General features: G+C 37.2%; 1 protein-coding gene across 7 annotated transcripts in view; it reads left to right on the top strand.

Moving 5' to 3' along the window:
* The window catches only part of LOC127442435 (ecotropic viral integration site 5 protein homolog), a 39361-nt gene that overhangs the window by 13587 nt on the left and 9030 nt on the right, over positions 1 to 16744 (top strand). For 4 of the 7 annotated variants that reach the window (XM_051700474.1, XM_051700477.1, XM_051700476.1 and 1 more), the window contains 8 exons: positions 4184 to 4290; positions 4372 to 4432; positions 4569 to 4622; positions 5204 to 5323; positions 5521 to 5658; positions 6323 to 6472; positions 8763 to 8903; positions 14369 to 14458. In XM_051700474.1, the coding sequence (XP_051556434.1) occupies positions 4184 to 4290; positions 4372 to 4432; positions 4569 to 4622; positions 5204 to 5323; positions 5521 to 5658; positions 6323 to 6472; positions 8763 to 8903; positions 14369 to 14458 (861 nt within the window). Of the gene's footprint in view, positions 1 to 4183; positions 4291 to 4371; positions 4433 to 4568; positions 4623 to 5203; positions 5324 to 5520; positions 5659 to 6322; positions 6473 to 8762; positions 8904 to 12153; positions 12738 to 14368; positions 14459 to 16744 lie in introns of those variants that run through there. The other 3 variants (XM_051700473.1, XM_051700472.1, XM_051700478.1) reach the window with 3 other exon arrangements.

The raw sequence follows: 16744 nt of genomic DNA, 5'->3' as shown, positions 1-16744 counted from the left end.
TGGCTAGATATATAAAGCAGAGAGAGTCTTTTTCTATCATTCCCTCAGTGAAATCTGCTTGTGGTGAAATATTTACCTCGGCTATTGATATTAGTAATGCTTTTAAAGAGTTCTATCTTGATCTCTATAGGTCCACATCTTCGTCTACTGATGAAGATATTAGGAACTTTGTGGAACCATTAGATCTCCCTAAACTGACGAATGAGCAAAAAAACTCTCTTGATTCTGAGATAACCTTGGAGGAGCTTGATGAGGTAATTAAGTCCCTGCCTATAGGCAAGGCTCCAGGGCCTGACGGCTTTGCCGCTGAGTTTTTCAAATCTTATGCTACAGAACTGGCGCCACTTTTGTTAGAAGTTTATAGTGATTCATTAAAGAATGGAAAGCTTCCGCCAACCATGACACAAGCCCGGATCAGTCTGATTCTAAAAAAGGATAAAGATCCAAGCGAGTGTAAAAGTTACCGCCCAATTTCGCTGATCCAGTTAGATGTAAAAATGTTGTCCAAAATTCTGGCTAATCGATTAAGTTATGACATCTCTTATACATATAGATCAGGTGGGGTTTATTCGAGGCCGTAGTTCTTCTGATAATATTAGGCGTTTCATCAATATCATGTAGTCAGTAGCAAATGAACAATCTCCGGTTGCTGCCATCTCTCTTGACGCCGAAAAGGCGTTTGATATGGTAGAATGGGATTATCTTTTCAAGATTTTGGAAAGGTATGGGTTCGGGAATACATTTATTGGTTGGATTAAGTTTATTTTATAGACACCCTGTAGCAGCGGTACAAACAAATGGGTTAATTTCAGATTATTTTACTCTGGATAGGGGCACCCGGCAGGGTTGCCCTCTTTCCCCATTATTGTTCTGTCTTGCCCTGGAACCATTAGCAGCCGCAATAAGAAAGGAGGATGATTTTCCAGGGGTGACGGCGGGAGGTGTAGCGCATAAGCTTCTGCTTTACGCAGATGATATTTTATTATTTGTCTCCGACCCCACTAGATCCATGCCTTACCTCCACAAAATTATTAACTCCTTTTCCAAATTCTCAGGATATAGAGTCAATTGGTCTAAATCCGAAGCTTTGGCTTTGACAGCGTACTGTCCAGTAATGGCTTTCCAGCTGGGCACCTTCATGTGGCCCAAACAGGGAATTAAGTATCTGGGAATTTTATTCCCAGCAAATTTGTCTGATTTAGTCAGAGTTAATTTTGATCCCTTAATAAAAAGGTTTTCGAATGATGTGGACAGGTGGGCTTCATTACACTTATCGATGATTGGGAAGGTTAATGTTATTAAAATGAATTGCATTCCAAAATTTAACTATCTGCTACAATCTCTCCCTGTAGATGTCCCTCTCTCTTATTTTAAGCAATTTGATAGCATAGTGAAGTCCTTCATTTGGAATGGTAAGCGTCCCAGGTTAAATTTCAGTAAATTACATAGGCCGATTGACAAAGGTGGGTTAGGCCTACCCAAGATTTTATTTTATTATGATGCATTCAGTCTTAGACATTTGGTTCATTGGTCGCTTCTACCTGAGAGAGCTCCTCCCTGGTTTTGTATTGAAAAGGAAGTTCTTGCCCCTATCTCGCCACTGCAAAGCCTTTCGATTAAACTAGCTGGAGAGGTTAAGTCGCACCCCGTTATTTTGCATTTACACTCGATATGGACAAAAGCGTCCAGAGTGTTTAATTCTGATATTTATTTAAATGTTGCCTCGAGCATATGGCAGAACCCTAAACTATGCATTAATAAGTCCCCTTTCTGTTGGTCAGATTGGATTGTGAGGGGGTTAATGCACTTGGTGACCTATATGAGGGTGGAGTATTGAGATCTTTTGAAAATTTGGTTCAACATTTTGGGATTCCCAGATCTCAGTTTTATAAGTATTTACAGCTGCGCCACCTGCTCTGCTCTGTTTTTGGGAGTAGCATACACCCCCCTAGAGTGGCAGATACTCTGGAAGTGGTGATTGCTGCTTTTGGGAAGGGTCATGAGGCATCAGTGTATTACTCCTTGTTAATTCAGAGTCTGGGGGACCGAGCTTTTAATTCTCTTAAAAGATTATGGGAGAAAGATTTAAACTTGGTATTGGAGGAGGGAGTGTGGGCAAGGATTCTAAAAAACATAAAGTCTGCATCTAGAGATGCAAGGGTTCGCCTTATGCAATTTAAGATTTTACATAGATTTTATTGGACCCCCTCTAGATTGTATAGGCTTGGTCTTAAGGACACCATGCCATACTGAAGATGAAGACACTATCCATGTTTTTTGGGGGTGCCTTAAGATCCAAGAATTTTGGCTGAAGGTGCAAAGTTTTGTGTGTGATGTGTTGGGCACTCAGGTCTTGTTCTGCCCCAGACTCTGTATTTTGGGTGATAGGGAGGTCATGGATTTGGTAGATAAGCAAATGAAGGACTGGGTTTTGACCAGTGTGATGATTGGTAGACAGGTTATTTTGAGGAGTTGGAAGTCGGATGGAGCACCCTCATTCCCGGAATGGTGCGCAGAGATGGGGAGGGTGGCTGCCTTCGAGGAGGGGTCGAGTATTAGGATGGGGGTTAGGGAAACTTACAATAAGAAATGGGGCAATTATTTAGCATTTTTGAGGGAATCTCGAGGTGGGGCGGTGGAGGGAGTAATTTAAAGTTTTTTATTTTTTTATTTTTTTTTAGCTTTCTGTATGTGTGTGTCTATTCTATTGACCACAGGGGTGTTCGTGGGGGGGTCAGGGTGGTTTGAGAGTTTGGTAGGGGGAGGGGATATAGTGGGGGTTTAATGTTAAAAGTTTTTGATTCATTATATAGATGTTGTTGTATTTCTTATGTTAATTTATGAATCAATAATTTTTTTTTTTATAACAAACAAGCTTTAATATCATGTAATGTGGAATTTATCGATATTACTTAATAAAGTGAATGTTTATCAATTACTTTGTATATCTCCCTGAGTGTGGACATGTTTGTGTGACATCATGCACCTGCATCTCGGTGAAATCAAAGTTGAGAATTTCTGCACGAGCCTACAAGTTGTAATTCTGACTTCAAGATGCATTCCGTTGCACTTTTCCTAGTAGGAAATCCGACTTTCCGAGTTGAATGGAATGCAGCACTACTTTTCAAAACTTGATCCGACACTGAATGCTCAAGCAGCCTAATTTACACTTAGAAAACTCTTGATGTTGCTATAACAATGCAAAAAGCACTTACCAATTTGCTTGAAGTGAAAATCAGTCCTCCTTTCCTGTTTAATTAATCAATCGCACGATCATGCAGAACATCTCAGGGTTTTAAATCCATAAGGATCTCTTTCTCAATGGCAATACCTGCAGTGATGACAGCCGACTCGTCAGCAAGATCTCCCGCTCTTCGCTTTCAAATTATGTCACTTAAAGCGTGATTGCGTCACTCAAGGCCAGCTAGAAGGCCTCGACTGGGACATATCCTAAAGATCACATCCACCAAGAACAAATAAATCAATCTGATTGGCTGATGAATATGACAATCTGACTTCAGTTGCTCATTCATTTTCACTGTTGAGGGATTCTGAAGAAATTCTGAAGGCCTGAGGGGGTGGGGCTCAAACTCACGTGCTGCTTCGGGCATGTGATATGTGAAAAGATTAGATTTGGAAGAAGATGAACCAGACAGTGATCAGAGACTCCCAAAGTTGCTGTAGGGACAGAGCGATATGCATCGTTTATTGTTGTGTAGCAATGATCCAGTGTATTTCTGTCTCTGGTGGGACATGTAATGTGCTGTCTGTATTTTGGCAGTTCACGGGTGAGATTGGCTTTGTTAAAATCGCAAAGAATAATAACAACTCAGTCCGGGTATTGTTGTTCCATGTCTGTGATATGATCAGCCAGCTGTTGCAGCGCTGCGTTCACGCACAAAATTTGCCTGAAATTTGCTGTGTATCATCTAGGGACACTCGTTTTTATGCTGCTTTTCTTAAAATCATTATCAGTGGTGTCCAAACATACTTCCTTACATGCTATTGGTGTGCTTGGCCCCATAATTGCTGCTTGCAGCTAAATTGGTCTCTAAATTTGCAAAGGTGATTTGTCATTGTCCAGCCATAACAATGTTTTTTTGTTTTTTTTTTGACAAATATTTGTGTTATATACTGTATATACAATTCATCTTTCTGAAATCCTCAGTGTGTTTCTTGACAGTCTTTTTGTTTTCAGTGCTTGCAGAATTTAGAATCACAAGATTTAGATCCTGACAGAATGGTTAAAGCAGCATTTCAAATAAAATACAACCCCAGGAAAATGAAACAGTAAGTGCTCTACAGTAAAATGTTCCTACGATCCTTGTTTTGTACATTCAGTTGTATCGTTTGTATTCGTATTCTTTTTAGATTGAGAAAGGATTATGCATCAATCAAGGCAAAAGAGCTGGAGGAACAAGAAGAACTTAATGTGAGTCCATGTTTTTCCCCCCTTCAAATTTCTTGACGGAACAGAAAATTCCATCTGTAAAGTTGTGATTATGAATAGATCCAGCAAGTTTCTGTCAAGCCAGCTTGTAACATTTGTTCTCTTGCCTTTTCACCAGGGATTATTCAGAGAAAACAAACATTTAAAGCAGAGACTTGACATACTGGAGAAGGTGAGTATATTATGCTACCACGGAGAATATACACTCACTGAGCACTTTATTAGGAACACTATTCTGCTTACTACAATTGTACAGAGTGGTTATCAGAGTTACCGTAGCCTTTCTGTCAGTTCAAAGCAGTCTGGACATTCTCTGCTAACCTCTCTCATCAACAAGGCGTTTCCGTCCACAGAACTGCCGCTCACTGGGTGATTTTTGTTTTTGGCACCATTCTGAGTAAATTCTAAAGACTGTTGTGTGTGAAAATCCCAGGAGATCAGCAGTTACAGAAATACTCAAACCAGCCCATCTGGCACCAACAATCATGCCACGATCTAAATCACTGAGATCAATTTGTTTTCTCCATTCTAATGGTTGATGTGAACCTTAACTAAAGCTGCTGACCCGTATCTGCATGATTTTATGCATTGTACTGCTGCCACACGATTGGCTGATTAGATATTCACATGAATAAGTAGGTGTACAGGTGTTCCTAATAAAGCGCTCAGTGAGTGTATATGGTAGAATATATATGATACTGTACTTTAAGAGATGTCCATGTCCTTACTCCCCCATGCACCACTCTCTCCCAGAGATGTTCTGAGAAACTGGTGTCACAGCTGAAGAAAGAGCTGGAGAACACTTGGCTTAATGAGGCCAAGTCACATAGCACTTTAAAAGAGATGAAGGCTAAGATCTTGCAGATAAAAGAGGTGAAGGGTTTGCACTTTTGCCTCTTCTTTCTTATAGAAAATATCTTAAGCACAGTTTTCTAACATATACAGTTTGTGTTTGCTCTTCTGTAAATATATGTAAGTTTAAGGATGTTAGACATGTAATATATGCTGCATGTATAGACAGGTATGGTGTTGGTTCATTAATCATATGTGTGTATGTATGTGAATTATAGAGCAGCACTGTGTCTGATGAGGGCAGTGTGATGTATCTGCAGAATGAGTTGATCAGCAGTAGACTGCGGGAAGCAGAGGCTCTTACTGGACTCAAAGAGCTGAAACAGCACATTAAAGACCTGGAGTCGAAATGGCAGGTGAGTGTGGATGTGGCCTTTATTAAGGACACTAATCTGTAGATAAAAGTGTCTACTATTAACACACTTGGACAGATTTTTGGCACATCAACATGCCAGTTCTTTTACATGTATTGTATGTCTCATCAGATTAGTCCTTTTTGCATATGTGGTACTGTGCAAAAGTTTTAGGCATATTAGATGTTTCACAAAAACATGTCTTAAGTTGGTTATTTTATGTCTTCTACTTTAGTGTGTCAGTAGGAAATATCAATTTTAGATTTCCAAACATTCCAAAGGGGATTATATGAAGAGACAGAAGATATTGAGACAGCCTAAATACAATCTGCCAGCAACCTTGGAAAACAGTGTGCAACTGGTGCTGTTTTAAAGGCATGGTCACACCAAATATTGATTTAGGTTTTTTTTTTTTTATGTTAACTGCACTTTGTATGATGTTAATAGATAGATAAATATTATTCATGGCATTATTTTTGAAAACATCCTCACTATAAAACAATTTTTACAAATGCTAAAACTAAAACATTTGCACAGTACTGTATACTGTATATATACATTGTATAATATATACATAAAAATCATGTGTATAATATATAAATAAAAAGCAGACTAGAGTTACTTTGCATTTAAATATTTAAAAATAATAAATCTCATTGTCTCTCAGAGGCAGCAGGAGCATTGTGGAGGTCAGCAGAAAGTTGTCAGTGTGCAGAATGAACTGCAGGTGGACCTCTTGAGCGCAAGACTGAAGGAAACTCTAGCTCAGGCCGCACTTAAAGAGAGCCATCACAGACTGCTGCAGCTGCAGACAGAGGTTAAAGACCTCACCTCATCATGTCTGAGAGTTTAGAAGTTAGTTGAAGGACTATAATATGCGGAATAGAAGATTAATGATAGCTTTTGCTTGGTTACACCGTGAAATGGTTTTCAGTCAAATAATGCACCTTGCAATAGCTTCTTTTTAGTGTAGCCTATTTGATTTGACTGAATAATAGAAGTACAATAATAATACAGTGCTGTGGAAAAATATTTTCCCCATCCTGATTTCTTCTTTTTTTGTATATTTTTCATACTAAATTGTTTTAGATCTTCAAATGAGATATAAAACATAGGTAACCTGAGTAAACACAAAATACATTTTTCAAAAATATATATTTTTTTTTATTGAAGCAAAAAAGTTATCCAACACCTATATCACCCGTGTGAAAAACTAACTGCCCCCTTAAACTTAATAGCTGGTTGTGCCACCTTTAGCAGCAACAACTGCAACCAAACGCTTCTGCAACACTGTGGTGGAATTTTGGCCCACTCTTCTTTGCAGAACTGATTTAGTTCAGCCACACTGGAGGGTTTTCGAGCATGAACTGCCCTTTTAAGGTCCTGCCACAGCATCTCAATTGGGTTCAGGTCAGGACTTTGACTAGGCCACTCCAAAACTTTAATTTTACTTCTTTTGTGCCATTCAGAGGTGGACTTACTCCTATGCTTTTGATCATTGTCTTGTTGCATAATCCAGTTGCACTTGAGCTTCAACTCATGGACTGATGACCAGATGTTCTCCTTTAGGATTTTCTGGTAGACAGCAGAATTCATGTTTCCCTCAGTTATTGCAAGTCACTCTGGCCCTGAAGCAGCAAAGCATCCCCACACCATCACACTACCACCACCATGCTTGACCATAGGTATGATGTTCTGTTTGTGGAATTCTGTGTTTGATTTACGCCAGATGTAACGGGACACCTGTCTTCCAAACAGATCCACTTTCAACTCATCAGTCCACAGAACATTCTACCAAAAGGTTTGAGGATCATCAAGGTGTGTTTTGGCAAAATTCAGATGAGCCTTAATGTTCTTCAGGGTCAGCAGTGGTTTTCGGCCAGTGTCTTTCTGATAGTAAAGGTCATGAACAATGACCTTTACTGTTGCGAGAGAGGCCTACAGTTCCTTGGATGTTGTCCTTGGCTTTTTTGTGACTTCTTGGATGAGTCGTTGCAGTGCTCTTGGAGGAATTTTGGAAGGTCAGCCACTTCTGGGAAGGTTCACTACTGTGCCAAGTTTTCTAGATTTGGAGATAATTGCTCTCACTGTGGTTCTTTGGAGTCCCAACGCATTTTAAATAACTTTGTAACCCTTCCCAGGCTGATGTATTACAATCACCTTTTTTCTCATCATTTCTGGAATTTCTTTTGACCTTGGCATAGTGTGCTACTAGGTGAGACCTTTTAGCCAACTTCATGCTGCTGAAAAAGTTCTATTTATGTGTTGATTTGATTGAACATGGCTGGCAGTAATCAGGCCTGGGTGTGTCTAGTCCAGCTGAACCCCATTATGAAAGCAGTTTTATAGATTTGGGGATTTAGTAACTAAGGGGGCAAATATTTTTTCACACAGGCCCAGTTGGTATTGGATAACTTTTTTGCTTCAATAAATAACATTATCATTTAAAAATTTTATTTTGCGTTTACTCAGATTGCCTTTGTTTTATGTTAGATTTAGTTTGTATTTTTGAAACAATTTAGTATGAGATATACACAAAAACAGAAGAAATCAGGATGGGGGCAAATACTTTTCCACAGAACTGTAGTTGGATTCATTTGAATATATTATTAACTAAATATGATTTGTCGTATTCTGCATTTAGAATTTTTTTATATGGGATGACTTTCAAAGGGTTCCTATGTTCCTGTGGTACTTAGTTTGGTATAATGATATTATACATATTTGTTTTAATTTATATGAATGCATATTTTAAACTTAACATTTGAAGTATTTTCATTTGTCATTGTCATTGCAAGTGTCATGTTGAAACATCCTGAGGTTTTGAAATCATTCTTATCTCTAATTGGGAAACATTTAAATGATGTAACTATGTCTTGAAATGTCTAATGGGTTTTTTGAGAAATCACATTTAAATCAGATTAAAAAAAAAAAGAAAAAACTGAAATCACTTGCACTTTGTTATTATTTTAAATCTATGTTAAACTGCCATGCCCGTAACAGAGGGCTATTGGATGTCAGTATATTGAATGTGACTGAATCCTAACCATTAATCCTAATTGTTATCATTTGCACTTTATAACATTTTCTGTTTTTTTACACCTTAGAATGAAATTCTCATTAACCAGCTAAAGCGAATTAAAATGCAAGTAAGCAGCCAACAAGAGCATCTAGAGCAGCTGACATCGCAGAACCAAGATCTGCACAACCACTTACAGCAGAGCAGACAGCAGTTTGTAGCATACAAGGTAATGGCACACCTAACATCATCCACTGTTTGACCAACTGGAGGTGGATAATTACTGTGTCAGACTTCCTAAAGGCTAATCTTGGAACATGACCATCATTAAATGCCACTTGACTTGCTCGCTCAGCCTAGCTTTGTGTTAACTCATTTTCTGGATAAAAGTCAGAGGAAATGAAAGCAGTGTATACTACAGTTTGCTCCATCATGACTCACACATAGCTCACCAATGAAAAAGTACTTAAGTTAGCCTGATGATGTGTGTGTATGAAGAAACCTGAAATGGGCTGTAAAATAATTTGACCAAACATGTAGTGCTAACATAGCAGCTTTTACACATTGATGGTGAAATCAGATAGCAGCTTTGTTTAATGTGTTGTTTTCTCTGCTCCAGTCATATTTTGTAAACTAGAGTTTTTCTAGTGTTGTAAATTATTCTCAAGATTTAACAAATGTAGTATTTATTAGATTCAATTTCATATCTATTTTCAGTAAACTTTAGAACTTGATCTGACAGTTATGCAAATCCTTAGGAATTTATTTAGGTGCAGATGCTAATACAGTACAGACAAAAACCTGTTAAAACACATATTAGCAGAACAAATGGAATAGGATAGGATAGGATCTACCTGTTCAGGCTCAATATAATAGAACAGGACAGGATAGTATATTATAGTATAGTAGTAAAGGATTGGACAGCACAGTGTAGTTAAGTGTACTGTAGGTTAAGATAGTATAGCATAGTACAGTATAGATCAGTATAGTAGGATAGAACAGGACAGTATTGTATAGTATAGCATACTACACTATAGTATAGAATGGTATAGTTTTGGACAGGACAGCACAGTATATCATAATACAGTACAGTATAGTAGCATAGGACAGGACAATATATTATAGTACATGGTAGGTTAGGACAGTATAGTATAGCCTAGTATAGTACAGTATGGTATAGTACACTATAGTATAGTATAGCATAATAGTATAGTCCCCTACAGTATAGAACAGTAGGATAGGATAGGACAGGACAGTGTTGTATAGTTCACTGCACTATAGTATAGTATAGAATGGTATAGTATAGTTTAGGACAGGACAGCACAGTGTTGTGTAGTACAGTATAGTATAGTAGGATAGGACTGGACAATATAATATAGTATTGTATAGTAGTATAGGATGGACAGCACAGTATAGAATAGTACACTGTAGGTTAGGACAGTGTAGTATAGCATAGTATAGTACAGTATGGAATAGTACACTACACTATAGTATTGTATAGCATAATAGTATAGTACTGTACATTATAGTATAGTATGATAGGACAGGACAGTGCTGTATAATACACTACACTATGGTATAGTATAGTTTAGGACAGGACAGCACAATATAGTATATAATAGTACAGTATGATAGGATAGGACAATAAAGTATAGTTTTGTATAGTAGGATAGGACAGTACAGTATAGTATAGTATTGTATAATAGTATAGTATAGGACAGCACAGTAAAGTATAGTACACTGTAGGTTAGGACAGTATATTATAGTACAGTACAGTATAGTATAGTAGGATAGGACAATATAGTATAGTATTGTATAGTAGTATAGGATAGGACAGCACAGTATAGTATAGTTCACCGTAGGTAAGGACAGTATAGTATAGCATAGTATAGTACAGTATGGTACAGTAAACTACACTACAGTATAGATAGGACAGGACAGTGTTGTATAGTATAGTACACTACACTTTAGTATAGCATAATAGTATATACAGGTGTGCTCAAAAGTTTGCATACCCTTGGAGAATTGGTAATATGTACCATTTTTAAAGAAAACATGATTGAGACAGGCAAAACACATTTATTTTATTTCTTATGGGATTCATATTCAACTGTAGGTTATAACAGAATGGCACAATCATAAAACAAAACATGGCAACAAAGAAAAAAATGAAATGACCCCTGTTCAAAGTCTGCATACCCTTAGTTCTTAATACTGTGTATTGCCCCCTTTAGCATCAATGACAGCATGCAGTCTTTTGTAATAGTTGTCTATGAGGCCCCAAATTCTTGCAGGTGGTATAGCTGCCCATTCGTCTTGGCAAAATGCCTCCAGGTCATGCAAAGTCTTTGGTTGTCTTGCATGAACCGCACATTTGAGATCTCCCCAGAGTGGCTCAATGAAATTAAGATCAGGAGACTGTGATGGCCACTCCAGAACCTTCACCTTTTTCTGCTGTAACCACTGGAGGGCCAACTTGGCCTTGTGCTTAGGGTCATTGTCCTGCTGGAAAGTCCAAGAGCGTCCCATGCGCAGCTTTCGTGCAGAAGAATGCAAATTGTCTGCAAGTATTTTCTAATAACATGCTGCATTCATCTTGCCATCAATTTTCACAAGATTCTCCGTGCCTTTAGAGCTCACACACCCCCAAAACATCAGTGAGCCACCACCATGCTTCACAGTGGGGATGGTATTCTTTTCGCTATAGGCCTTGATGACCCCTCTCCAAACATAGCGCTTAAAGCTCTATTTTGGTCTCGTCAATCCAAATTACAGTGTGCCAGATAAATCCCCACATCCTTTTCCATCTTTATAAAGTTCCATTACCTTGTTACGCAGGTCTTTTGACAGTTCTTTTCTGCTCCCCATGGCTCAGTATCGAGCCTGCTCAGTGCATCCACGTGAGAGCTAACAAACTCATTGACTATTTATACACCGACACTAATTGCAGTTTAAAAAGCCACAGGTGTGGGAAATTAACCTTTAATTGCCATTTAAACCTGTGTGTGTCACCTTGTGTGTCTGTAACAAGGCCAAACATTCAAGGGTATGTAAACTTTTGATCAGGGCCATTTGGGTGATTTCTGTTATCATTATGATTTAAAAAGGAGCCAAACAACTATGTGATGATAAATGGCTTCATATGATCACTATCCTTAAATAAAAAGTTTTTTTGCATGATCAGTCATATTTTCAAAATCAATGCCAAAATTTCACAATTTCTGCCAGGGTATGCAAACTTTTGAGCACAACTGTAGTACTGTGCAAAAGTCTTAGGCACATAAGATGTTTCACAAAAGCATTTGTCTTAAGATGGTTATTTATATCTTCAGCTTTAGTGTGTAAATAGAAGTATAAATGTTAGACTCCCAAACATTACTTTTGCAAATAGAAAAGATTAGAATAATAATTAATAATTTTTCTTTATTCATCACACATTATACATATACAGTGAAATTCTTCTTTTTCACATATCCCAGCTAGACTGGGGTCAGAGTGCAGGGTCAGCCATGATACAGCGCCCCTGGAGCAGATAGGGTCAAGGGCCTTGCTCAAGGGCCCAACAGTGGCATCTTGGCGGTGCTGGGGCTTGAACCCCCGACCTTCTGATCAGTAACCCAGAGCCTTAACCGCTGAGCTACCACTGCCCCCAAAGAATAGAAGAACAGGGAGCCCTGCAACAGATGTCATGGCCCTCACAGAGACCCCCCACTGAACATCGAGTCAGTCTGAGATTACATAAAGAGACAGAAGTATTTGAGACAGCCTAAATATATAGAAGAACTGTGGCAAATTCTCCAAGAAGCTTGGAACATCTTATCTGCCAACAACCAAGAAAAACTGTGTCCAGGTGTCCCTAGGAGAATTGGTGCTGTTTTAAAGGCAAAGGCAGTCACACCGAATATTTATTTAGCTTTTTTTATTTTTACTGGACTTTGTATGACATTAAGTGATAAATGAAAACTATTTATGGCATTATTTTTGAAGACATCCTCACTATGCAACATTTTTCACAAGTACCTAAAACTTTTGCACACACACACACACACACACACACACATACATATATATATATATATATATATATATATATATATATATATATATATATATATATATATAGAGCACTCTAGTCTGTCTTGAATACTATTATTATGATGCAATTGAAACTATGTAATGCAGCACTTTTCATACTGCTGTCTCCTTAAGATGAATCACTTATGTTGTATTATTCCTCTTTTGTAAGTCACTTTGGATAAAAGCATCTGCCAAATGAATAATTGTAAATGTAGTATTGTACTGTACATTATAGTATGGTAGGATAAGATTGGACAGAACAGGACAGGAAGAGACAAGATAAAATAGTACAGGATAGATTAGGACAGTATAGTATAGTATAATATAGTATAGTAGTATAGGACAGGATAGGATAAAATAGGATAGCACTTTATTCATCACCAAAATACCTTGTTGCGCAACATGGGAATGTGCTTTTGCAAATGTTATGCAAAAAAGAAGGTGATTAAACAGATCCATGTAAGAATAAATATGTAAATATGCTTAGAGTGAAATATGGAGTGGATGAATGAATGAATAAATGAATGAATGGAGAGGAATGGATATGTACATGAATAAATAGATTGCTGATTGAATTTGTATATGCTGATTAAAATCCAAAAGAGAGAGGAAGCTCGCACTCAATGTGTAGAAAAATCTTACGATTCTTTAGTTTTTTGAGAGGCCAAAAAGCGCAAAAGTGCAAAAAGTGCTCAGTGCAAAGACAAAACTTTTTCGATTTTCATCGTCATCAGTGTCCTGTCTACACATTGTGTGCAAGCTTCCCCTCTCTTGTGGACTATAGGATGATTTTTTTGAGCTTACACACCAAAGCTACTTGGAAATATAAGCCCTTTCATTATTTGGCGTGGACGTCTTTACAGCTTTTGTTCTGCTGTTGGTTTACTACTATGTGCTGATTAAGAAATGATAAGATTCTGTTAAGAATACTGTTGTATATCCTGATAGCTGCAGGTAGAATTAAAATGAATGTTTTCCAGTTTCCAGTCATTCTTATCAATGGTTACTTCTCCAATTCAAGTGCATGCTAGGAAAACGAGTCATCTTTTCATACCTAAAGTGGAGTTTATTTCTGTTCAATACTACCACTGCATTTGACCCTGAAGATAAATAAGGCCTTTTCCATCACTAGTAATGACTATTCTTTTTGGATGTGATGAATACACCGTTTATGAATTCGCACTGTAAAGCTCTGAAAGATGACTATGCCATTTCTTCATCTGTTTATCACCCAAACACCCTTAAAGGAACCAGTATCTTTTGCTTTTTCTAGAAGCAAAAGTATGATAACATCTCTCTCACTCTGCTGGTCAATCCATCAGATGCCGGCGTAGTTCACACCCTCAGACTAGGCCTCCACATCGCACTTGTCTCTCGGCTCTTTAATGCAAAAGTGATTTTGCAAGAAAATGCCAAAATTATATCTCACTTTGCAGTGATGTGAAACAGACATCTGGTTGCATTAATGTCACTGTGAAAAGTTCTCCACAGGATGAGCTAGTCTGACACAATAGTGGTAGAAGAAGTCTGATTTCAACCAATGAATGTTACTCTACCAGTAATTTATTGCACACTGATGCTGTTGTTGTACTGCATCTACTCTGCTCTTTTCTCCAGCAAAATCCTGAAGAGAAGCAGATTGAAGAGGCAGGGAACATGGCCACTATTGCAGATCTTCAAAAGCAGATCACAGAGTTACAAACCCAAGTATGTTCAACTCTTGAATGTTTTATGTAACATCAGCTCCTCTTCCTGCAATATACTAAGACTGTGTAGTATAACTATCTTTAGCTTTGCAGATTGAATGCTTGATTTTGATCAAAAGTTTGTGTCAGTATTCAGAAATCAGTATTTTTACGATTATGATGCCCAGTTGTTTCAACCACCAATTATGCGACAATATCAAATTAATAGTTCACCCAAGTTCCAAACCCATAATCATTTCTTTCATCTGCAGAACAAAAAAGGAGATATTTTAGAGGATGTTCCGTTCACTGATTATTTGTATTCAATACTACCACTGAGTATTAATTATTATCCTTTTTGGATGCAATATGTACAATAGCAGTTGATAGTGACTCACGTTCAAACGTTCAAACAATTCCCACCCAAAAATGACCATGCAAATTGTTAATCATATTCCAAGTCTTCTGAGGGTATACACTCACTTTGTATGATGAACAGACCTAATTTCATGTGATTTTTACACTCTCAAATCAAATCAATCAAGTCTTTACCTCCTATAAACAGAGCACAAATCAAATAAAGCGACATACATCAAAAACATCATACCTCATTTGTTCTTGTGTCTCTTGTGACCAAACGTCATGACGTCATAACACATGAACCATTGAGGTTTATTGACATGTTGCCATATTATTTTGCATTCTATTTACAGGAGTTGATCAAAGATTTGATTTGAGAGTGAATAACAACTTTATTTTCAGTCTATTCATCATACAAAGTGATTGTACGCCTTTAGAAGACTTGGAATATGATGCACATGTCGCATGGACTACTTTTATGACATATTTGGGTGCTTTTGTAAGCTTAAAGTGAGTCACTATCAACTGCTATTGAACTGAAATCAGTGAACGGAACATCCTTTAAAACATCTGTGTTCCACAGAAGAAAAAAAAGTCATACAGGTTTGGACTGACATGAGGGTGGGTAAATAATGACAGAAATTTCATTTTTGCTAGAACTAATGCAAATTAAAAACATTATTGTATTCATTTTTGTTTATTAACTGCCTTAATAAAGTCGGTCTTTAAAGGTTTAAGGCAGTAAACTAATATAAACGAGAGCTTAAAGCATGTTTACTGCACTTTTTCTAAGAGAAAAGAAGCAAGCTTACTAGAAGCATGATTTGGGATTTTCTTAATTTTGATGGACTCGTGGAGGTGTCAGAAATAAACTTGTTAGCCACGTGTTTTACAAGTCTTGTCAAGTTGAGTTGGTGTAACCAGAAGAATACATTTTCCCCTAAGACCACAGATTTCAATTGGGCTCAAAGGCCTTCAAAAGCTACACACTGAAACCTACACATGTACAGCCATGTTAAAGCTATTCTTCAACACAACAAGACACAATGTAACCAGAATTAAACATAGAAATGAATATAGAATTTTTATGAAATTTGTTGTCATCATGTAATATGTATATGTCACTGATAAACAGTGTTGGATAAGTTACTCTAAAAAATTTGTTAATTACTAATTACATATTCTACAGTGTAATTAGATTACTGTACTAATTACTCTGTCTCAAAAGTAATTGCATTACTTATTACTTATTACTTTCTAAAAGCCTTATCAGCCTCGACCAGAAGAAAAATAAAAGGATATACATGAAACTGTTCTTTTAATTCTTTCAAATAAATCATATAAAATGAAATAAATTATTCATGAACTGGCCAAAGAATTTAAGGGGGCTGCATTAAATTAGAAAACATACATTTTAACATTAGATGTTAAATTTCAATTTTAAATTCAATAATGTTTTATATAGAATTGTTCTGTAGTCTATACAGTATTTAACGCAATTACATCAGAAGTAACTGTAAATAAATTATTAAACAATTAAGAGTAATCCCTTTCTTTTTCAAGGGAAAAGTATTTTAATTACAGTAATTAATTACTTAGTAATGCATTACACTCCACACTGCTGATAAATCATCTGAGCTGTGGTCACACATGCGTGCTGTGGAACCCTCTGATACCCAAACTTCTCCTTTTTGAGAAAACATTTTCTCAAATAGCAACACAATGGCCAGGAAACTCTTAGCACCTCTCAACACGTCTGCCTCCATGTGATTTGTTGCACTCCACTGTTCAGTAGATTTACAACCAGAAGCCCTGGCTTGGAGGTTCACGATGAGCATAGCTGATTACAAAGATAACGGAAGACCTCCTTCTATTGTAACCAGTTAACTGTGCCGCCTGGTTCATTATTGTCTTTTCACGTAGCATTGTCAAAAAGACGCTAGTCAGA

The sequence above is a fragment of the Myxocyprinus asiaticus genome, chromosome 6 (assembly GCF_019703515.2).
Source record: "Myxocyprinus asiaticus isolate MX2 ecotype Aquarium Trade chromosome 6, UBuf_Myxa_2, whole genome shotgun sequence".
Taxonomy (NCBI): Eukaryota; Metazoa; Chordata; class Actinopteri; order Cypriniformes; family Catostomidae; genus Myxocyprinus; species Myxocyprinus asiaticus.
The sequence above is the reverse complement of the archived record's forward strand: the minus strand, read 5'-3'. Positions and strand labels throughout refer to the sequence as shown.